Source organism: Colletotrichum jinshuiense, chromosome 1 (genome assembly GCF_051148585.1).
Source record: "Colletotrichum jinshuiense chromosome 1, complete sequence".
In the NCBI taxonomy this organism is placed as follows: domain Eukaryota; kingdom Fungi; phylum Ascomycota; class Sordariomycetes; order Glomerellales; family Glomerellaceae; genus Colletotrichum; species Colletotrichum jinshuiense.
Window position 1 is genome coordinate 934,341 of NC_139302.1, and position 16,089 is coordinate 950,429.

Sequence of the window (16,089 nt, forward strand, 5' to 3'; positions counted from 1 at the left end):
GAAACGGAGGACATGAAAATGGTACTCACATTTTGGATAACATAACGTAGACAGCTGCGCTGAAGAATACGGGACCCACAGTGATGCAAACTGGAACAGATGAAGGTTAGAGCGGCTTGGAGCTGAAGAAAATAACATCACCTACTGATTTGCAACAGAAAGCCGCCGAAGGAAAACGGATTGTTGTAAAGTATAATCCTTCCGACGTAACCGATGATTTCCAACAGACAGCCACCAATCATGCTGGCCATAAATCCCCAATTCTTTGACCGTACGCCTTGAATGGTGTGGATAACCATCGCCAAGGTGAAGAGAGCGATGAATATGCTACTGGCTGGGATAGATGGTCGATAACGCAGGAGACTGGACTCGAGGGGGCAAACATCCAGAGTGCAGTTGGCCTTCGGCCCAAAGGATTTGTATCCATTTGGTAGTTGAGTTGCTGCCATTGGAGTTTAGTTGTTTCGTTATAATAAACACCGGCGCTGATAAGAAACTATCAATGGCATGATCGATAGTGTTAAAAGAAAAAGAATTCAATTGAGGGCATTGGTAGTTCTTATATAGGGGAAGATCATCTAGTATTCTGAGGGGTTTGGGGCATTCCGCATGCGTCTGTAACCATCCTGCCAAGCGGCTGTCGGCCGTAAATGAAACGAGCCGCAAGAGACATGACTAGAATCGGGCGGTAGCATCGGATTTAATCCAAGCCTTAAATTCAGTATCAGGGATGAAAGCTTAACGGATGATTCAGAATAACTGCTGTTTTTGCTTTTCTTGAAATTATACAGCAAAGGGTTATCCATCTTTCATGTTTTGGCAAAAGATCAGATTCTTCCATATGGAGACCAAGGGCTCTCAAAAGGCCTGTCCGGTTGTAAAATGCCGCTTTCGGACTATGGCGATCTCGGCGTCCATGCCATGTGGTTCTGGTGAAACTTGGTGGATGTGACTAAACGGCCCAGCCGAAGCCGTCCCACGTGCCAGGATCGCATTAAGCCAAATTACCATTCCCACCTTTGCAACATGACGAATCAGCGACTATGTTTTGATGAAGCCTGACTGAAGTTCTGAAGCTTCACCGCGCATCCTGCACATGAAAGTATCAAACTAGTTTCCGCACAAAGAACCATTTCCTGTCACACTAGCTATGCGTGCTAAAAGTCCCGGAAAGTCGGAAATTAACATGTGGGACATTTCGTTCCAAAGCCGTATCTCTTGAGATTTATTCATCAAAGGCGAGAAGTATGGTTTTTTTTCATGTGTGACATCTTATAATTCAGTGAATATGGAACCCTTGAATCTCCTCTGACGATATGGTAACTAGTACAACTATTCGATGTATTCATACATATTCTCGAGCACTTGTTGATGCAATGCACCACTATTTCTTGGTTTGATGTTCATGCAGATTTTTTTGATTGCGACTGAAAACACTTCATGTACATGTATTTTCGTTTAATTGACAATGTTAGCAGCCAACGTTGGCCCGCTGAACTATCAAAATCCTACTCGATGATCAGTCTGGACAAGGACGAACAAAAACTTGAGTTGCCACGTGATCATACACGTGACCCATGAACTGCGAACGGACCCTGACCAATTTTTGGTGCGATAATTAACATCAACATGCATCGTGAAAGCCGCGCATATCCTCACAAACGGATCAGTGCATCTTGAGACTTTTATTTCTTGCAGTCTTCAAGTTTCTAGATATGAATTCATTCGGTGCGCGATCTCGACAACAAACCGGGTGGTTCTCTGCCGGTCTTAGCTCCTCTTTTCCCGACCTCGGATCCGACGAAGGCAACTTATCGGAACTTAGATTCTGCAACACAGACCTGAAGCCCGGATGCAAAGTCTTCCACTTCCCCAAGAGTGGCGGTACTGAAAGCACAGAGTTGCTGATGGCACCGGATGTTCTCAGTTATGCTGAAGTCGAAGGTGACTTGAAGGACCAAGTACTCGTTTTCAAATACAAGGGCAAATTCCATGCCGTTGATCATGTAAGTCCGGTCAGCAGTCCTAAGAAGTCGTGATTATTATGAGACTATGCTTTAATGGTGCTGACTCTATCAGAAATGCCCACACTCATCATATCCTCTCTCGCATGGCACTCCTTTTGACATTGAGGACTTTGGTGTTGTACTCAGTGCCGGCTTAACATGCCCGAAGCATGGATGGTCTTTTGATCTTTTCTCCGGAATGGCTGATAGGGCCAGGTATAAGTTAGGAGTATGGGAAGTTCAATTGCGTGACATTGCGGGGACAGCAGCTCTGATTTCCATCGATGATTCTTTGAACGCCGCAGAGAGCTTAGACAAAGAAGTATGGGTCAGAAGGAAGCAAAGAATAGGTTAGAGAAGAGAAAACATTGTCAAAACCATGTTATCATTACTTCAGATTTTGATGCTTAAACTCAATGCCCAAATTCAGGCCGTTCCAGCCCCTGCGGCATTGAGCTGCTCCAGGAACTTCCTTACCTCGGCGTCAAGTTGGAGGCCCGACTTTAGTGTAGCTTCGTTAGCCCCTTCAATCTTGAGGCCCTGGAGGGATCGCGCCCGGCTCAGCGCCACGTAGGCTTGTCCCTTCTCGAAAACGGAGCCCAGGTTGACGATGACTCGGTCCAGAGACAGACTCTGGCTCTTGTGAATCGTCATGGCCCAGCCAGGGGCGAGAGGGATCTGGGTCCGTGAAAGAAGACTGTAGGGGTGATTGGTGCCGATCTCGTTGACGGTGCAGTTGGGGCCGATGACACGACGTTTGCCGTTGTGGAATCGGACATCAGGGACTAGAGATAGCACATGAGAAGAAGGCCAACAGAAGTGAGCCCCTTGAAGCGGGGTCAGGGGTTGTGTTACTCACACAGGTCGGGCGTCCCCTTTGCTCCCTTGAAGGCTTGGACCTGGCTGTACCTTTCCATAGCGACCCTGAAGCCGTCTGGGTCCCTATAGTTTTTCTCTTGTGGCATTTCAGGTCCAGGAAGGTGAGTGACTGGTACGAAACCACAAATGGTGCCCTGACTGCCGTTACAAAGCCCGTTTTCTAGATCGATCTGCGATATTTGTGTAATTGGATTAGGCAACTCATCCCAGCCCATACGTTTAGACCAGCGGCGGTGCGGAAAATCTCACATTTGCAAGCAATATAACAGGCATATGAACTTTGAGGTTCACAAGTCTGGAGTATCGGTGCTCGTTAAGGAGCATCAACGCCTCCTCTGGGCGCAGTGCCTGATCAGTGGAGCCACCTCTCTGTGTTATGCCCTGGTTAGTAAGTCCCTTTTGAGGGAGTGCCTCGGAGGAAAGCGGCCTGACTGTGGCATCGATCCATCCAGGAGGAGGGGGGCTTACACTGTCTTCGTCAAAGGTTTTCCAATAATCACCATAATCTGTGGGCTTGAAGGAATCAAGACAACAGTACCCTAACGATTTGCCAGGGAGCTGGGCAAATTTTATTGCATTGAGGTTGTTAACTTGTTCTCGATGGCTGAACAACCGAGCCCCATTCTCAACTTGAGCAGGGTGTTTCAGAAGGAGGTCATTGTCCCTCTGATCGAGATCCTCGCCCAACCGGCATTTCTGGAGGATCCTGACAAACTCCTCATCCTGCTGGCGATGAATCTTCTTTAGGTTCACGCACTTGAACTCGCACCTCTTCCACTCCAGTGACTTGAACGCCCACTTGTCGTGGTCCTGAAAGCTGCCGTGGCCCATAGGGCAGGAATACGAGAAAATGGCATTTCCAGACCTCTCTTGTTCCATGTCGCTGCCGCAAATAGCGCAGTTCTGGAACGGCTTCACCGGGGGCAACTGGCAAAAGTCGCCAACAGCAATGACCTGAACGCCCCCGAATGCGCATCCGACCTCCATTGTGTCGATGTCATCGGTCTCTCCGTATCGGATGATGCTCATGACACGGCTGAGGCGATCAAGAAACTGGTTCTCGACCATGCTGATCTCATCGATGATGAGAACATCGGTGCGACAGAACCGAGTGAATATGCGTTTACCGCGTGACTTTTTGACAAGGTCCTCGAGTGTTCGTTTTCTATCGTCGGGCACCCAGCCGGCGTAGCTGAAGGTTGTCCTGCCACCAATGTTGAGAGCGGCCTGGCCAGTGGGTGCGAGAAGGTGGACCGTCTTGCCCATGTTCCTGAGCGTCTTATGGAGGGCCTTTACGAGGACCGATTTGCCGCATCCGCCCGACCTGCGAGTATTCAAAGTCAGCTGTGGCGCAACATAGAATGACCGTGGGGATAAAGTCATGTTGCATAGAGTGATCTCCCCAATGCGAAAACTACGTACCCAGTGATGAACAAGTTGTGCCCTTGTATTGCAAGATCCATGGCGTCTTGCTGTTCCTGGCAAAGAGCGGGCTCCTCTGGTGATGCAATGGGCTCAGGTTTTTTATGAGTCGTCCCCTCTATGGCGGCAGTGCCAGGAGCGGCAGTGGGTGGTTGAGGTGGCGGGCGAGCATGCTGCTCTTCGCGGGCCTGCTCACGGAGCTTTCCAATGAGATTTTCGCGAAGAAGGCTCACCTGGTATACATCAGTCTTGTCTTTGATTAGGCGGTGAGAAATGTTCGCTCACGGCATCCTCATAAGTCTTGGTGCCCTTGACTGCAATGAAATACGTGAGCCGGAGAGCCGCTGGCAAGAAGGTTGGCGGGCAACCCACAGCCGGCACTTTTAAATCCCGTGACCTGGCGCTCGCAGTCGGCCCAGGTCATGAATATGCCGCATTGTCTCCCGTGCCAGACCACGTAGTACTTTGCTTTCTTGCCGTATATCTGAAGGGGTATGCCCTGCGAATATTCGGCAACGAGGCGGTCCACCGTCGCCTCGATCGGCTCCGCATTTTCTGGTGGGTGACCGGCCATATCGGACCCGCTAGACGGCAATGTTCTATGATGGGGGTTAGTCTCGCCGGTGGTGGCGGGGTCCTCATCATCAGAAGATACCAGGTCGATGTACACCGGCTCCGGGCAAGCCCGTTGCCGCTTTGGCTCTGGTGTAGCGATCGACCCGCCACTTGAGTGGGTGCGCTTGCTGACGGCGGCTGTGAGAGCAGAGCCAGTGTTAGACAAGTGACAGTCCTGCGCGCTGTACAACCTCGAGACACCTACTTGTATCGTTCGCGGAAAGCATTCCTGCAGCTACTACATCTGCGTTTCAATATTCCCTCGAGACGATATAGATGGCAGAGGAGTCGCGTCGGCACACGCGCACGTTGACTAACAGAAAAAGCAATGTAAGGGCTTGGGGATCCCCGCCTGGCTGGAATTTTATCTTATCACCACGTGGTCCAGGAATCTCATTAGTAAGTGGAGACCCAAGAGTAAAAGCACATCTCCCAGTGCACCACCTAAGTGCCTCCTCTGTAAATTTCTCTAGTGAATTCGCAAGAAGCATAGAAGTAACACACCTCATGATTCATCTAAGATAATATATACACAAATTTTCCGAGCTGTTCCACTGAGTGCGGATGAGAACACCCGAGGTGGTGTGGCAGTTGAAAGTACAAGAATGAAGATGAGACCAAACGACCGTGACTTAAATCTTCACCGCGAAAACCTTACACTCATACGATAAGTATCTCACTGGCAACACCCTGAAAACCGCAACCCCCAGCGTTCCTAGACATGATGTTACTGGCTGTACATACTCTGCCTGTAGACAATTAATCCACATATTCAAGTTGTAGAGCTATGACCCTACCAAGTTGCGGGTACATGACCTGAACGATACTAGCCTAGTTCCTAACATCCCTAACCCCATTACGGTCACAGCAGGTACATAACTCCTCCGCTGTTGCTAACAATCAATTAACAGCCCTTAATCAGTGCCAAGGAACAGCTCTAGGCAGCCGTGGCAGCCTAGTTACAGCCGCCTCCACAACTAATCACGTGGTGCCATAGCTTATTCGAATGTGTGAAATCATGATTGCACATCTAACTCTATGTAGTTAGAAACTGAATCTCCGAGTTCCGGCTCGACCGATACTTAAGCCCAAGGGAAGTGTTGCATATTGATCTAAAACATCTAAGCCTGTCATCTACGTCAACAGACTATCACTATGGCCGATAGCGCCCCTAAAGTAGCCGAGAAGGAGCGTCGCGAGTCTCCGAGCGCAGTAGACGCGAAGGCTCAAGAGCTTGTAGACCAAATCAAAAGAAGCAATCATTTCATCGCCTTCACTGGTGCAGGCATCTCCACATCCGCTGGTAGGTGTTTATTTTCTACCGTATTAAGAGTGTGGCGGCGACTACTTCAATTGGGATGGTGAGAGTCTTACATGTGATTCAGGTATTCCGGATTTCCGCGGTCCAGACGGAGCATGGACTTTGAGAGCTCAAAGACGACAGAGGACGGGAAAGACGACCAGCACACTACAAGCTATCCCAACGAAGACGCATATGGCGCTCGTTGAGCTGCAAAATAAGGGTATCTTGAAGTACCTTGTCAGTCAGAACTGTGATGGCCTGCATAGGAAGAGCGGCATATTGCCAGTAAGTCTATCGCAAAGTTCCTGGAACTTGCCACTGACATTATATCCACCATAATAGGATATGATATCGGAACTTCACGGAAACAGCAATAGGGAGTACTGCAAAGATTGCGGCAAAGAGTACCTCCGCGGTATGGATGACCCTTTTTTATTTTATTTTTAAACAGAACACGACGGCACCCACATCACGTCTTAAACCAACAGGAACCTGGCTCTAATTCCATCACCTAGACTTCCGTGCCGTGGCAACCTACGAAAAGACCGTCAACGACCACCGTACCGGCCGAAAATGCGCCGTCTGCGACGGTGTCCTCCTTGATACAATCGTCAACTTTGGGGAGTACCTCCCCGCGGAGCCGCTCAAGCGGGCGCGCGACCACGCCAAGAAAGCAGACCTCTGTCTAGCCCTCGGCTCGTCACTCACCGTCCCACCCGCGTGCACAATCCCCGAATCCGTGGGCAAGAGGAAGCCCAGCCGCGCGCGCCCCGAGGGCGGGCAGCTGGTGATTTGCAACCTGCAGAGCACGCCGCAGGACCACCTGTCCGAGCTAAGAGTGTGGGCCGAGACGGACGATTTGATGGTGAGGGTCATGGAGAAGCTGGGGCTGGAGATTCCCGAGTTCGTGTTGAGACGGAGATTGATTGTAGAGATTGAGGCCGTGGCGGAGGAGAGGTTCCAGGTTGGGGTGCGGGGGGTTGATGTCGATGGGACACCTGCCACGTTTCTCCAGTCCGTGAGGATGGAGGGGAACAGGCGCGTGCTTAGGGCTGAGCCGTTTGTGATCAACTTCCGGGGAGAGCTGGAGGGTGGCATGGAGGTGAAGCTGCAGCTGGAGTTCATGGGCCACTATGGCGAGCCGAATCTGGACATTGTCCAGGAGTACAACGGCGAGGAGAAGTTGGAAATTGCGTACTTGCTCGAGTACAATCCGTTCAATGGAGAGTGGAAGGTAAGCAAGCAGGAGAGCGAGGACCACGTCGAAGGTGGTGGAGGGGCAGAGCGGGATGAAGAAAGGGAGGACTCCTTGATGATTTCGGCTGAGGAGGCTGGTGTGCCTAGCCATGTCATTCCTTCCTCTTTCATCAACGAGATCATAGACCTTACTTCGTCACCATGAGAAAAACTAATTGATATAATTTTTAATGAGCTAAGATTCTATATCCATGAACCAGAGTAGATAAGATGACAGTTGGTCCCATGGGACATACTCTGCGGTCCGAACTGAAGTTGGTGATCGAAACCGAGCGTTACTGTATGAGGGTTAAGTTTGGCAGACTGCAACAAGAGCCGCCCCATTTTGCTCCAAAACCAGCAGCTACATAGCAAAATTACGTCATGTTTATCTCTGTTGTCTTCATAGGAATAATGGTAATGGTACGAGAATGGGAAACTTTTGACGAACCTATTTTTGGACCGGGTCAGGGGTCAGACACGTTTCCCGTTTCAGAAAATGCAGTGTGTGCCTGAATGTGCATGATGGGAACTTTGGGGTAAGTGACCGCATTTCAGCCAAGAGGACTGGGAGGTTAAAATGCCAGAATATGGAGCGAGTGATGACGAAGCGGTCGATAAATTGCCGCTGCCGGATTCTTGGTGTGAAGCAAGTTCTCACGCTCACGGGACATTGGTGATCATCATCAGCCGTTATATTATTGGAAATAAATAGTACATGATTCCCGACGACAATCTTCTCCTGGGGTATTTTATAGATAAGGAAATGTTTGTGATGAGTCGGATGGGTGACAGGTGTCATCTCAGGTTTAGATTTCGGACGCTGGGTTCGTGAGCCCCGTCATCCGATCCTCTGTAGGGCGTTGTGAGGGTTGATCCCAGCTCCGACAAAACGTTGCCGCATCCTCGGTAATGACCGTCGGGTTAATTTTTTAAATTCCACTCTGCATGGCGAACGGCGCATAAAGCCTCCCCTCATTGGTGTGTTCTTGGTTTAGGCATAAACAATCAGATCGGACGGTTCGATCATCGAGGATACCTCATCTCGGGGGAGAACCGTCCATCCGCATCCCTTTCAGCGCGAGGCAGCCCGCCCGGCGGCGGCTGGTAGTAACTGTCCGGATTATAGGGCTGGAACCCAATGTTGATGGATTCGCGGTACGGGCCCTGTCCCAGTTCTTCGTACATGTCGTACGTGGAAACGGCGTATGGCGCCCGCGGCGGTAACGTCCCTGACTGATTCAGCGGCGTGCCGATCCGCAGGGGAGCGGGCACGTCCGGTTCGTGGATGGACCTTTCGTAGTAGAAGCTCTCCGCCTGCAGGTTCCTGGACGCGGCAGTGTTCACTCCGGTTGCGCTCGGGACGGCGACTGGCGGCGGCGGGGGCGGCAACGGCGCGGGGGCGGCGGTGTTCCCGTCCATCCTGAACTGCACCAGCATCTGCTCCTCCATCTCCCTCGTGGTGCGGTTCGCGATCTTGGTCTGCCTGTAGGTCGCGACCATGGCCTGCTCCATCTCGCGCGTGTCGCGCTTCGGCTGCCTCAGGATGGCCGATTCGCGCGGGAAGAAGCCGGCGGCGGCGGCACCCGACGACGCCGAGTTCTGCGCCATATTCGTTTCTACTGCGGCGACCTTCTTGTTCCTCTTGAGGCGTTTGCGGCCGTAGATGACGGCGCCGATGATGATTGCGATGAGCGCTGCGGTGTGTCAGATATTTTTGCCTTTTCTTTTTTTTTCGGTTTCCCCTTTTTCAGGGATGGAGGGGTATGAGAACTTACCGACGACGCCGAAGGAGATTCCGATGGCAACACCGCGGTCTGTGTCGGCAGATGGGGGGGCCGGCGTTGCCGAGACTGGACCGCTGGTCGCCTCAAGCTGCGAGCCGGGCGGGACTTGCATGGACATTGGTGTTCCGGACGCGGCATTTCCCACTGCAGGCGGCGCTGGTAGGTTCGTAGAGGGGGTCTGGGTAGGTGGAGGTGAAGTCAGAGGCGGGGGCGTAGGCTGGCTGGCGGGCGGAGGCTGTTGGGGTGAGGCGACGGGAGGGGTTGACGGCGTTGCTGCGGGCGCCGACTGCTGCGGTGGTTGCGCCGGGGCTTCTTGCTTTGGAGGCGGTGCTCCGGGGACGAGAGTGATGAATCCTCTTGCAGGCGGAAGACTGGCAGGCGAGTTGGCTGGCAGTGCCGGGTTCAAGACGGCCGCCGGTCCTGATGGCGCTGCGGACCCTTGCGCTGCTGGCGGAGGGAGTGATGATACGGCGGGGGGTGGTTGCACGCCCGGAGGTGCCGGTGTCGCGCCCGGAGGAGCTTGTGGCGGGACCGCGGGAGGGGCCTCCTCTTCTTCGGAGTCGCTGCCGCTGGAGTCGGAATCTTTGCTGGAATCGCTTTCTGAGCCGGAGCCCGAGTCGTCTTCTGCCTCCTTTTCTTCCTCTTCCTCTTCGTCGTCGTCTTCCTCCTCTTCCTTGGCATCCGCTTCGCCGGGTTTCTTTTCCTCTTCCTCCTCCTCTTCCTCTTCCTCTTCTTCCTCCCCTCCTTCTTCCTCTTCCTTCTCTCCATCAGCTTCTTCAGCGTCTGCCTCAGTTGCCGGCGGTGATTGCGATACCAGTGGTCCTTGCAGGCGGATCAAGTTGTGACGGCGTCTCCCGGGGAATTTGGGCTCCGCTCTCCTACTCCGTTGCCTGTTATCGGCGTCAGTCATGTCTGCCACCAGAATCGTCTACTATTGATCTGCTTACCTCAAGGACGACCATGTTGTGGTGTGCTCCATCCTGGCGTTGCTTCACCGTCTTCCACAGATTAACACCCGACGGAATGTAAGTAAGAACGGGGGGGAAATGACGAAAATCGGCCAGCGGTGATATTTTAAAACTTAAATGAACAGCGCAGCTGTGTCTCTACATGAAAGGAACAGAAACGAATGCAAAGACGCAAGCGCCTCACGGGAGAAGAAAAAAAGGTGAACCCGCCGAGTTCTTGAGCATAGGAGGCCAGATCAAGAACGCAAAAGGGCCGAGCGAGACAAGAACCAGGCGTCCGCCGTGCGGGTGGGCGGTGCTTCGGGGTTATCAATGCCATCGTTTGTCGATCATCTCTGCCGCCACACGGACAAAAAAAAAGCCCATCCATGCCATCGTGTCTCCCACATCAAACAACATCCAGGAGTACGAGCAAGGGGCCACCGAGTGTGTCCATCTCGCGCGCAACTTGCGGACGACTCGGAGACTGGGGACGGCCTCTGGTGCGACAAGTGCACGCGAGGGACGCCCCTCTCTGCCCCCCGGGTGAAGGATGTGCCCATCGGATGCAGCCAATCATAGTACACCGCACCTCCGGTGCTAGAACCGTCAGCGTTGGCTTCTGGCAGCTTCAGAGCGCCGGACGGTTGCACTCAGGGGGCGGGTGGGCAGCAACGCGGAGGGGACCAGCAGCGGGCTGCTCGTTCCATGGTCGGAGGGTTTCAAATGACCCCCGGCCGCTGTCACTCTGGTCAACCCGCCCGCCGCACCAAAACCCCTCGGTTGTGTTTGACGCGCTGCTTGGCGCTTGGCCTGGGGGCGCCTCTGAAACCTGCAAGAATGCGACTTGCTGGTGCTCTGCTTGAACTCTCTCGGGGGCATGGGAGCAGCCAATGCACTGCTTCCCGACGGCCTGCTTCTCCAAAAAAAAAAAAACTCCCCACTCAGGCGCCACGATGACGGAGAGAATTAGAAACGGGGGAAAGCCCGTGTGGGTGTTGGCTGGGGAGAAGCCCTTGTCGGCGGGGAGGGAGGCCTAGAAACATTTTTCGTCTTTACTTGATTGAAGCGCCGGCCGAAGTCACATGTCCAATGTCTCGGTGCAGCACGGCTTTGGACCGCCAACGCCAACGCATCAACAGGCTGCGCCCTGGAGATGGAGCGAATCTTTTTGGGCGGGTGCTTTTTCTTTTCCTGGTTCAACTCGGGCCGGCATTGAAAAGGGACGTGAAAAGCTGCAAGTGGTAGCGAGAGATGAGACTTTCTGCTTCGTCACCCAAGCTATATCATCTTACCTTACACAGAGACCCGGCACTGACAGAGACCCGGTCGTGATCATCGCAGGGGGGACCTCTGCGTCGACTTGCCATTCTCAATTTTGTCAGCTCTTGCCGACTCGGAGAAGCCAGTCTGACGAGAGACAGTCTGCCGGCCAACACTTTCTTCTCCGTCTGCCGTGATGCCGCGTGGTGGTCTCCGGGGTACTAAGTAGCCATGGGCCATGGCTGTCCACTACGGGGTCGGCACTGAAACGGCCAGTGCATGGGCACCCTGCGCGCATCTTTCGTCGCTCTCCTCGTCTGATGGTAACGTTCTCCATCCCACGTTTTTCCTTCTTTCGATTCTCTTCTTCGTGAAATACCGGTAGAGTGCGCTGGGGGATTTTCCGGTTCTATTAATATGACTGAACCCTTCTTGTGCTCTTGGCCTGAATGCCGCGTGCCTGATGTGCGTCGCGAACGGCATCGGCACAGCCTGCCCTTAAGCTACGACGCCTACTGGAACGCCCCGGATCAACGATGGCGCCTTTCCCCAGCGTCACACCCGTTTTTAAACCCGATTCTGTAGTGATTTTGGCCAAGTAAAACTTCAAATAACTTGCACAATGCGGTGTTTTTTTCCGGTCCGCATTCTAGATCATGATGTGGAAGTTGACCCATCGCGCTGTGCATCTATTTCAGAGAGCGATAGCGAGTGAACCCAGAAGCCAAGCTCGCCAGCGTGTCTCGTCGTCGTCTCACCGGGTTCCATGATCCGGCGAGCCAGTCACAATTCCTCTTTTATTTTGGGTTTTCCAATGTACGGAGTAGAGATTGGGCCTCTGCCTATTCAAAAACTGGGGAAGAGAAAGCAATCTATTGCAACGGTTCGTCCCGCCTACTGGGGTGGCCAGCAAATCATGGGCACTCTTGGCAACCAGACGGGAACGGGAATTTGCTATGAGGGGGGCGGCCTCGATTTTCGACGTCTCTAAGAATAAAATACACGAACAACTGTTTCCCATTCAGCTCGTCGGTGTTTCGCATGCGCAAGTGCGACAGGAACGGTTGTGCGGATGACTGAGACGGCCAAAGACAACGAGGTTGCAGCGGTGGCAAAGCAAAAGCAAAATGGAAGCAGGAGTTGGCCCTGTCACGATTCATTCGGCATATGCAACGCGCCTGGTATTTGGTTATCAACTGACACAGCTGATCAGTGTTATTCAATCGGAGCAAAGCCGAGATTTGGGAATGCCCTGCTTGCCGTTTGCCAAATGCAGCATCGTCAATGGTGTCGGCCGGCACATCCGGCATTTGATGGCCAATATTGCAACCTAGGAGGATAGCTGTGATTGTTTATAAATCCTCAATTCGGGGACCAATCCTCACAACTAGATGTCATAAATGAGTATATGTATGACAATCAATCAAGGCATTATTGGCTCCGTCGGACGAACACCAAGCTCTGTCTCCAGTCCATAGGTGTCTACCAAAACGTCATCATCCACCGTTCACAGTTCGACGATCCTAGGTACATATCCACAAACACAGAGCCTACTACCGGTGCGCCAGTGTGATTCTCTTTTACGAAGCGACGAAGAGTGAGTGCGCCAGGGGGCATTAGACTTGGATTTTCTACTTTCTGCATGTGCCGACAAGACAGTCCAAGGGCTCGCAACCCTCCTTCGGCTTGCATGATGCGCAAATTGATCCAGCTTCGCAATCGACTGATCGAGGGCCAGCCGGTTCAAGATGAGGACCGGTCAGCCCTCAGGGTGCCCAAGGGTCCTGCCGAGATTAGACCCTTCTTCCATGCTTTCATGAAGCTTTTTGCCCGATTTGGGGAGGTGTTCCTGGGAATACGGGTCCCGTTCGAGGTCCTCCTAGCCAATCATATGGCGGCCGATGATGATTACAGCCCCGGCGTCATGCCAGCCAATCCCGTGTTGTATCGCCGGGGGCATCATCAGAACCCGGATGGCCCGTCGAACCCGGGAATCTCATGTCCCAAGAGCTTGGAGGCTGGGACGTTTATCGATCATCTCAGACACCTTGATGGCATCCTATCGAATTGGAGGCTAAACTGTAATAGAGACTGTATAAATATCTAATGCATGAAGAGAGCCCGACTGGTTTGATTTCATCCTGTAATTCCAAGCGTCAGGAAAGAAGGGGCAGCAAAAAACACGCAACAACACAGTCACCATGGGCAAGAAACTCACAGCGTCGTCAACGAAGCCCAAATCGGGTGCTGTTGTGGTTCCGGCGGCCACCAACCCAAAAGCCAACGACGCACCCCCCAAACTTTCCCGCCACGACTCTGGCGTCGACGTAACGAAGGCCGGCCAGACCAAGCCTCTGCCGGTGACCCTTCTTTCCGGATTCTTGGTACGTCGTCCCAGGGCGGCGAAGTACAAACCATTAGAGATGGTCCACTAACACACAAGATACAGGGCAGCGGCAAGACAACCCTCCTCCAGCACCTCCTCAAGAGCGATCACGGCCTTCGCATTGCTGTTATTGTCAATGACATCGGGGCGTAAGTACTTCCAAACGCACCTTATATCTACATCTGATTGCTGACTAGCTCCCCCTCCTGTGCAGTGTCAACGTCGACGCCTCCCTGATAAAAAAGAGCCACCGACTCACAAAGACGGAAGAAAAGGTCATTGCTCTGCAGAATGGCTGCATCTGCTGCACACTCCGAGGCGATCTTTTGGAGGAGCTGGTCAACCTCTCCGAGCTCCACGAGTTCGACTACGTGGTGATAGAGAGCAGCGGCATCAGCGAGCCGGAACAAGTCGCAGAAACCTTTGACGCCCGGCTCGCGGAGCAAATGGCAGCCCTGGGTGAGGGGCCCGATGGCCTCGACGATGACACCTTGAAGCTGCTCAAAAGACTGTGAGTCCACGGTGACATCCAACACACACACGCAATCTGTCGAGACCGTACTGACATTTGCACTTTTGTCAGGGCCGACGCTGGTGGCGTTGACAAGTTTGCCCGCCTCGACACCACCGTCACCGTCATCGACGCCTTCACAATCTTCAACGACTTCCACACGAGCGACCTGCTCTCCTCGCGGAGAGACGATGTCGTGCCGGAGGATGAGCGGACGGTTTCGGACCTCATGGTGGACCAAATCGAGTTTGCAGATGTCATTGTGCTAAACAAGGTCGACATGGTATGTACTGCTAAGATGTCATTTCTAATAATCGAGCGCCTGCTAACCCGAATACATCAGGTCACAAAAGAAAACCGCGCCCGCGTCCTCGACTTGATCAAGAAGCTCAACCCGCGAGCCAAGATCCTCGAGTCCAACTACGGCAAGATTGACGTCAAGGAGATTGTCAATACAAACACATTCGACCTCAAGGTCGCCCAGTCTGGCGTTGGCTGGCTTCAGGACTTGCACGCCATGACAGTCCGCGAGGTAAGATGCTCCTCATTGCCTTCTTAACTTGGAATGAAGCTGGGTCCTTTGCTAACAATTCTTCCTCGCTGTCCAGGTAAACGGCCGCAAAGCAATCACCCCAAAGCCCGAGACAGAAGAGTACAACGTCCGCAACTTCATCTACACAAGGACAAAGCCTTTCCATCCCAGGCGGCTGTGGTCTCTTCTGTACGACAAGTTCATCCTCCAGATGGAGGCGCCAGAAGATGACGACGCCATGGACGAGGATGAAGATGATGACGACATGTGCGACGTCGACGGCTCCGACAAGGAAGACGAGGAGTGGGAAGACGACGAAGAGGAAGAGGAAGAAGACGATGAAGAGGACGATGACATGGAGGACCCCCTAGAGCCCCCAGCAAACGACGTCATCCTCGCCAACAAGACCGCCGACCCTCTCTTCAACCGCCTCTTCCGCTCAAAGGGCGAGTTCTTCCTCGCGACGCGGCCACAACGGGCCGGCGACTGGTCGCAGGCCGGCGCGATGCTGACCATGACGGGCGGCCGCCCCTGGTTCTGCACGCTGGCCCCGGAGGACTACCTCACGGGCGACGCCGAGGTCGACGCCCTGGTCACGCACGACGTCAAGAAGGGCGGCGAGTGGGGCGACCGCCGGCAGGAGCTGGTCTTCATCGGCGAGAACCTCGACATCAAGGGCCTCGAGGCGGCGCTGGACGAGTGCCTGCTCAACGACGACGAGTGGAAGAGGTGGCAGAAGGTGATGCGGAACAAGAAGTGGAGCGACGACAAGAAGAGCGACAAGCTGCAAGATCTGTTTGATGATGGGTTCCCGGACTGGGCGGGCGATGACGAGGACCACGAGGGACACGACCATGCGCATTGATTGATGTTATAGCCAAGTTTTAAAGGCGAGAATAAAAGCCTGTGGATTTCTTCCTTTTCGTACAATTGTGGTGGTGCTTCGCCTGTGTTGACCTTGGCGGTTGTAATCACGCGCACGTAGTAATGATGAATCTTGCCCGCAAGTCAAGGTGAGAAATGACATAGCCCACGGGCACTCGGGAGACAGAAAACATCGCAGGTCGTCAAATCTAGCCAGCTATTCTGCAAGGAAGAAACACGACGAATTATACAAAATGAATTAAAGATAGATCATGGATGAACTCAAAAGCCTGTGAAGAATTTTAGAAAGATTCTTTCGTTTTACTGTACTTTTATTG

General features: G+C 53.0%; 3 protein-coding genes across 3 annotated transcripts; 2 read left to right on the top strand and 1 right to left on the bottom strand.

Annotated features, from left to right (window-relative positions):
• Window positions 1–6,077: 6,077 nt before the first annotated feature.
• On the top strand, window positions 6,078–7,627 carry EsH8_I_000255 (uncharacterized protein; the record flags this gene model as incomplete). The annotated part of the gene is made up of 4 exons (XM_083267668.1): window positions 6,078–6,225; window positions 6,308–6,510; window positions 6,568–6,640; window positions 6,741–7,627. 4 exons carry the CDS (start codon window positions 6,078–6,080, stop codon window positions 7,625–7,627), a joined length of 1,311 nt encoding a protein of 436 aa, XP_083118106.1.
• An 860-nt stretch (window positions 7,628–8,487) lies between these two features.
• Window positions 8,488–10,227, bottom strand: EsH8_I_000256 (uncharacterized protein; the record flags this gene model as incomplete). Its single annotated transcript, XM_083267669.1, has 3 exons — window positions 8,488–9,158; window positions 9,240–10,138; window positions 10,196–10,227. 3 exons carry the CDS (start codon window positions 10,225–10,227, stop codon window positions 8,488–8,490), a joined length of 1,602 nt encoding a protein of 533 aa, XP_083118107.1.
• A 3,432-nt stretch (window positions 10,228–13,659) lies between these two features.
• EsH8_I_000257 (CobW/HypB/UreG, nucleotide-binding domain-containing protein) lies at window positions 13,660–15,752 on the top strand (the record flags this gene model as incomplete). Its single annotated transcript, XM_083267670.1, has 6 exons — window positions 13,660–13,842; window positions 13,908–13,993; window positions 14,059–14,355; window positions 14,428–14,638; window positions 14,699–14,887; window positions 14,964–15,752. The coding sequence occupies 6 exons, from the start codon at window positions 13,660–13,662 to the stop codon at window positions 15,750–15,752; spliced, it is 1,755 nt and encodes a 584-aa protein (XP_083118108.1).
• Between the last annotated feature and the right edge of the window lie 337 nt (window positions 15,753–16,089).